General features: G+C 35.8%; 1 protein-coding gene across 1 annotated transcript in view; it reads right to left on the minus strand.

Moving 5' to 3' along the window:
* The window catches only part of LOC109837971, a 14649-nt gene extending 6817 nt beyond the window's left edge, over positions 1-7832 (minus strand). The window contains exons 1-5 of the mRNA XM_020406368.1: positions 7758-7832; positions 5685-6923; positions 5410-5465; positions 2626-2895; positions 403-639 (exon numbers count right to left, since the gene is read on the minus strand). Of these exons, the coding sequence (XP_020261957.1) occupies positions 403-639; positions 2626-2895; positions 5410-5465; positions 5685-6801 (1680 nt within the window). The 5' untranslated portion in view covers positions 6802-6923; positions 7758-7832. The remainder of the gene's footprint in view (positions 1-402; positions 640-2625; positions 2896-5409; positions 5466-5684; positions 6924-7757) is intronic.

The raw sequence follows: 7838 nt of genomic DNA on the forward strand, positions 1-7838 counted from the left end.
ATATTAGATATATACTATATTGTTGCAAGTGTCAGCAGTGATTGATAATAGCTATGAAAACATTTATGAATCCAGGACAATGACTATAGTAGCAAAGAGAAAGGCCAAGGGGAGACACCAAAACGGATTTCCAAAGATTTAAAAGCCTCGCACTGGTTTTCTATATGTTAATTAGAAAGGTAACCAGATAGAAAAGAGAGGAAAGAATAACTTTCCAAAGTACTAATTACATCAGGAACTAATTACCTTCTAAATAAACTAAACCCTCTCATAACAATATCTAACTTAGATCTACATTTTAATGGTATCAGGAAAGAGGAAAAGTAGGGAGACATAATTTTTACCCTTGGAAAATGGAAAGATAAATGGAAAAACATAAACTAAGACCAACGTACGACTTACTTTTATGCTTCCATTCTCATAGGCAGACACAAGAAAATGGCGATTCACAGAAAGTGAGAGAATGGGGACAATGGCTCCTTTAGTATCATCCCCTAATACTGACAGAAGGCTATGATCACTAAGGCACCATAACCGAATTGTTCCATCCCAACTTCCGCTGTAAAGAACTCCATTAGCCACTGCTAACGAAGATACAGTGGAGTTATGACCTGTCATTGTGCATACAAGAGAATAATCCTGCAATCATGGAAAATAAAATAAAAGGTAAAAACTTTATGAGCTAACTATTTAATTTGACTAGCAGAAAGTATATGTGTAAAAATTTGCCAAGTGCAATGAGGATTATCAAAGTTTTTGAAGCCTTAAAAAAAAGAAATTTTAGACAGGACAGAATCCCTGAAGATTAAGAAATGAAAGTATGTCAGACAAAAAAATAAGCACAAGGTGGAAAGTGAAGGAAATAACAGATGTGACAAAAATGCCTCAACTTCTTCTCCAAAATAAATATGCTTTTAGCTCTATATAAAAAATAATAATAATAAACTTTTCCAGACCGGGCTAGTCTGGTTCAACTGGTGCACTTAACACTTATCACAACTTCCACTTGGTATGTGCAGAAACACGCTAAATCATGTCGAGGCATTTGAGTCGATCTAATTTGGGTTTTAGATTTTAAAACCCCACTTGCAGATTCGAGTCTAATATATCCTAAGGTTGATTAAAGAGTTATGGCCCTACTGTAGATATATTTTACGTTCTTGGATGGCTTTGGGCTCCCTAATCCATTAAGTTGGTAGGTTCTTTTATCAAACTAGGGAATTCTCTGCTATAAAGATGTCAAGCAGAGGACTACTACATAAAATCCTATTCCGCTATGGGGAAAGTAGGTAGCCTGCTTGTACAAGGAAAATTACGCCTTGGGCTTTCGTTCTTACAGGAAAGGTATTTTTAGGACCACGAACGGGGTTGCACTACCTATTATAGTAGGTCGGTTGGTTCATTTTATTTTGTTTAGAAGTCCTTTTGGGTATATTTTTCATAAAATCCAGGAATGTACAGATTTTTTGTTGAATTAGTGTTGATTACAGAGTGGCGTGCGTTTCTTAGGTATTCTAATAAGGTGATGTCACAGATTTGTTGTTATCCTGTGGGATTATGAAACATGAAAATAGGCTTCAAAAGAAGAACACTAAGCAATGAATCCAAAGTGACAAGTGACAACTCATGCAACTTAGAGCTTGTTGACTTGTAAAGGTACAATATAAAATTAAATATATTCTATATGAACTTCAAATCAACACATCTGTTGGACAATGTACACATGAAGATTGCCTAGAAAGAGCAGAAAACATAAGAAGAATTACTGAAAGACAAGGAGCAGAGAAGAACAGACTCTTCAGAAGGAGATATTAAGATGGACAAAGAAAATGTTTCATTGACGATAATCATCTAGAGATTATCAAATCTACAACATGTCCTGCTGCTGGAAGATTCAGAGTTCTTGATCATGCTTAAACAAGAGATCATTCATCACGACTAGACAAATAGCCTAGAATTATAGTCTAAAGACACTTTCAGCATTCTACATGTATCTTACAGAAATGAGGTAATTCAGCACGCTTCATATCTACTGAATTTTCATAACTGATTCTAAACCAATCATGTGAGTCACAGATTCTAAACCAATAACATTCTACCTATATCTGAAGAACTTACCTCCCTTCATTTACCAATATGAATAAGATTTGTAACGAAATAATAGAAACATAAATGACATGAATAATTAAACATATGTGCCACTGTACAAATGCCAGACTAAATCTTTAAACAGTTAACTTAGGTATGACTTAAACATGCTGGATTATGATGAAATCAGCAAAGAACAACCTTATGCAACTAACAGCACTCCAAATTAACAATTAAATGTATCTGTATTATATTCCACCTGGTTAATTCTTCCTGTTTGAGGAGTTTAAATTCTTTTAAGTGATTAGCTTGAACCAATCAGTAGCCCATGTAAAGATGCACGATGCAATTCATAGAAGACAACTTTCAGTTTTCTTTAAGAGTACAAGCTATCACGTGTTTTCATTCATCAGGATGGTTACAACTGACTTATGGTTTTGAGAAGGAAGACTTTGATGCTTATGTATAATGTGTGATTGCGTATCTATCAAGCATTAAGTATAGGGAAGGCTTATACACACAGATTTAAGAGACTACCTGCAAAGACCATGCTTTAATTGACTTATCTCCACTTCCACTGTATAGATATTCTCCTGAAATGGCCAAGGAGTGAATACCACTGTAGCGCCAATCATTATGTTCATACCATTTCTGTACCAGCTCTTCCCCAACAGAGGTACCAATTCTCCACAAGAAAATGCCACTTCCATTATCACCACTTATGCAAAGGGGTTCTGGTTCATCCACTACAACCATAGCCATGACACGGTGCTCATGACCTTTTAGAGATTTTATATGAGAAAAATCCTGACAAGACAAAGCAATCAAAAACTGATGGCAGGAAAAAGGTCTCTTCAAGATGAGAAAAACTAGAAACCAAGAAGGGAATGAAAGTAACATAGAAGGCAAACAATATTAATAATTATTTAATGCATTTCAAATTCTTAAAAGTTTTTTGTACAGAATTTTTGAAGGTCAGCATTTTTATAATATTAAACATTTCATACAGTTTGCCGGTTTGATCTTTTCTGTCAAGCTATTTTTAAATGTGATTCTGTAAACTTAATATTAAGTAAATCGACTTTTCTATCTAAGAAAGCAATGTACTGAAAAAATTAATGTATTACAAAGAGTTCACATATAGTAGCGGAAACAAATATATAATATATTTTGACACTGAATCATGATAAATTAAGGATGTGTTTCTTTTCTATAGTTTATAATTTATGCAGTGGACTGTGAGCTCAGTCTTTGCCAGATTAAACCACTACATAGGATAGGATACTAGAGATACCTGACTCCAAGTAATTTGGCCTTGTAAGACAGGATTTTAGTGACATTTGTGTTATTATCAATATGAGAGACCCATTTTATGATTATTCAGTTCTATTCTTCATTTTTAAACATATTGTAGTAGGGATATGCACCATTGTTATATTCAAATAACACTCCTTTTTACTTGTTACTAGAAAATAAATATAAACTAGACATCAATATCTACCCATTTTCAATCCACAGCCCAACATGGGGAGACGAAACCAAACAAGATATGCCTTAGTTTGTTCTGACAAAAGTAGATAACGTGAAACTAATAACTACATAGCCATGCTGATATAATAGTTAGTAACATCAACTATCAACCAGTAAAATATTACTGTGTACTACCTAGTCACTAAAATTGATAAGTAGGTAAATGCCTCGACAGTAAAGATGTGAGCTCAATCAAAAAAATGAAAGTTGTGTGTGAGGTAGTATCTAAGATTTCAGTTCTATTCTTCACTTAAACATATTGCGGCCAGGATACACTGCACCATTATTATATTCAAATAATATGCTCATCACTGGAAAATAAACATAAATATAGACATCAATATATAACCAGTTTCTGTTCACAATTGTCCAACATGAAGAGAAGAAACTCAAACAAGACATGTCTCCGTTAATCTGATAAAAGTAGATAACATGAAAATAATGACTACTGAGCATTCTAATATAAACACATCTGAGATAATTTTATCTTAAAGGCATAGGCTCAATCAACAAAAGGAAAATCATCCGAGTTCAGGACACCATAGGTCCACACATGTCAAAATCATCTTAGGATACTCGTAGGATTTCCTCTAGTGCTAATACTACCTTTCTTACACCCATGTACTTCCTTGGTATTTCTAAGTCATAAACCTCGCATGTTTTTAGTTTCCAACGTTCTCATCTACACACTTAAGCTGGTAAAGCTACAAAATTTCCTTTTAAATAGCTGTAAGCCTACTCAATTTTAGGAAGAAGCAGATTACTACTTCATCTAATAACTTCAGCAGTAAGGTAGGGCCGTTGATTGGATTTGTGCAGAAATGATTGTGAAGATCATGGTTAACTTAAACCAAAGTCAATAGTAAAGGGCTTGAACGGCACCAATATGTCCTTAAAAGGTTGGTCAAGAAGGATTCATGTGATATGATCCAAAATAGCTGCAAATTTCTTCTTAAAAGTGAGATCTCCAGCAGTGATTCAAAGTTTTATTTTTTATTATTGCGATAGAATAGATATATTCACTCTAAAGCAATCCTCTTTTCTCCTTTTCTTATGGTGCACAGGTGAAGTCCCTAAGCTGCCAAGATCACTGCCACAGGAAGGGAGAATAACTACTTGCGGAGAATAAAACACATCCTCCTATGTAGGGAGGACGTGTAATAGTGCTTGATCCTTATGTGACAATCAGGCCCAAGTAGTCTTGTCTGTTGTTAGCCTTACAGAATGGATACAAGCTTTTAGAGCCTGGGTATAAGCGGAACCTTGAAAACTACAAAGATAGAGGGAACACAGTCAAATAAGCTAAAATGAAGGAAGAAAGAAGCTCCCACATGCCTAAGAAATCCTACTAGCTAGCTCGATGAAGTATTGTCTGCATAAAAGCTACACAAGCATGAAGAGACCTAAACTACAGTAAAGTTCACATTCTAGACAAGCATGAAGACCGACCCTAGATATCTTACTGGAGAAACAAATTCCCACCAGAGAGTGAGGTTGTGCTTCCCTTGAACATCACATTTACAGTGCACAGATAAATCATCTCAGTTTATGTGGCTACTATATGCAAAATAATGTAGAGTATAGAGGTAAATTGATCTGCACAAGTCAAAAAGGCACATGTCTGTTAATCCTGATTAAGAAAGAGATAACTCCATTGAAGCTTGTCATTAATAGATGAATAATTGATACTTAGTAGATGGCATAAAAACGTAAAAACTGCTATACGTACATGAATACTTAAAAAACTATAATGTCATCCTTCTAATAAGTAGTACCTTTGCAAGAGTGTACCTGCAGGGACCACACACCGACCGTTTTATCGAATGAGGAGCTAAACAAATATCCACCTACAAATGAAGAAAACATTATATAAGTTTGAATTCTCAGAAACCACAGGGTGTTAGTTCAAACTGAGTTTTACAATTTTGTTATCTTTAGGATCCTTCATATTATTATCTGAACATATTTTTCGCACTAGAACTGCATAAGACTCTAGAGATACACATTCCATCAAAAGAACAAGAAGTATAGAAGCAAAGAGAAGCTTATGAAATATAGCAATGCACCTCCAACTGCTAAGCTTGTAATGCAGTCATGGTGTCCTTGAAGTACATCAAATTGAAAAGTTCCATCAAGCAGACTCTTGGCAGAATCTCCATCTACTTCCTCCTGCTGCAGTTTATCCGCATTTGTAGCTCTGCTTCCAGCCAACCCCACTTCGGATACATTTTCTGAGACGATGGCATCATCTAGTTGCTGTGTAACCCCACCAGTTACTTTAGGCACATAACCCATGCTACCAATAAATAAGCAGCTTACTAACTCGTATTTAGATTCTTTTTCTTTAATTTCATCGCAAGTGACATTGTCAGTGGGAACTGCACCAAAATGTCTCCTAATGCAGTACCATATATCTCTGACTTTGGACCGACTTTCTATGTGATACTGTAAGCAAGACGAGAGTACTGGAAACAAAGGATCAAGCTTTGTTCCCGTCAACAAGGCTTCTAATTTAGATGTCACCTTCTCCCTCCAAACCTCATACTGACTCAAGCATGAATCAGCAAACATTTCAGAGTTACCTTTCAAAAGTAGGCACTTGGAATCTTCAAACAACTCTGTAGCAAGCTCTGCATCTCCAATAATAATCATGGACAACATACAACCCAAAGACCAAACATCCGAACCACGATCGAAAGAAAAATTTCCCCCATGCAATGCAAGAAACACCTCAGGGCTTAGGCATCCTTGAGCCTTGTCAAAGTATTCAATCTCCTTGTATAATATCTTCGATTTAACCAAAACATTATTCAAATCAAGAAGATAATGCCCGTACATGTCAAATGAAAAACAATCCAGCCCCAAGCAACCAAATACAACACCTCTGGAATGAAAATTCATAACCACTTCACATAACTCCATTACAAGCATCCCTAAACCAAACTTTTCGGCGGTCTCCAATCCTAATCTCCACCTTCCTTCTTCGTTTAGTACACCAGTTAAAGTCTGGTTGAATCTCTCACAGACCAAGAACAAAGAAGAAGTTTCTTCATCTGCGCTCATCCACAACCCTAAAACCCGACAAATGCCACTCCTTTGCCTTGAACAAACCTCTAATAGAACCTTTAATTGAGACTTTAAATTTTCTCCCAATTGACAAATTGATTCCATAGCCCGTGCCATATAGCTTAACCGCAGCCATTTTTGTTTGCTGGAAGAAACATATATTGGGAAAAGACTCACTTTTTGCTTGTTTTCATGCCCACATAATGTGCGGTGAGTCCCTAAAACCAGGTCTTGATCTCCTGCAAGAAAACCACACGGCAATGAGGTTGAGAGACACATGACGCTGACTGTGCATGATAGTATCAACCACTAGTCCAAAAATTTAGGAGAAAAATTTAGACATGTTATTACCCTATGTTTTACGTATTGTACAAGGAATTCTGAGATGCCACAAGTAACAGTTAGGTTTTGTTAACTCAGGAGCCCGGTGAAACATAGTTACATATTGTATCGACCAAATTGTGTCAAATGAGTGGATTAGTTTGCGAGTAACAACATTCCTCCCTCTGAAAAAAGTTGGCTTGAATAATTAGTTATACATAAGTAAAAAAGGGTACAAATGCCTAGTTCCTTGCCTTAAAAAAAGGGTTTTTTGAAAACCACCTTAAAAATAGGGAAGCTATATGGAAACCAGTTTTAAATTTATTTATACAGAAACCACCTTTAAAGAGGGTTTGCTAGCACTAAAAAAACCAAAAATAAACTTTTAAAAAATATACATTCAAGGTATGTGACTTGTATCCTAACAAGATCTAAGCATTAACAAAACGAGTCACATGCCATGACTGAGAGTTTTTTTAAAGGTATTTTTAGGGGGCAAACCCTGTCAAAATCATCACGCCAAAAAATTCAGCAACACGAATAACAAGCATTAACAATGCTGACCCAAGACGAAGCTTACTCATTTAAGGTAAAATAACTATTTTTCAGTACCATTAAATCCACCTAAACTTATTAGTGCAGAAAATTTGCAGCACCCGATCTCTACTGCAATACCAAACTTGCCATGAATCGCATCAATAAATCAAAATTAACCACCCAAAAAATTAAAAAAAAAAGAAGAAGAAGATCACCGCTAGATTCTGTCAAGGAAACCGAATCCTCAGGCAGAATCCAGGGCTTCCAATCTCGAAGAAGATCATCGGTCCATGGGC

This window comes from Asparagus officinalis, chromosome 4, assembly GCF_001876935.1.
Source record: "Asparagus officinalis chromosome 4, Aspof.V1, whole genome shotgun sequence".
NCBI classification, from domain to species: domain Eukaryota; kingdom Viridiplantae; phylum Streptophyta; class Magnoliopsida; order Asparagales; family Asparagaceae; genus Asparagus; species Asparagus officinalis.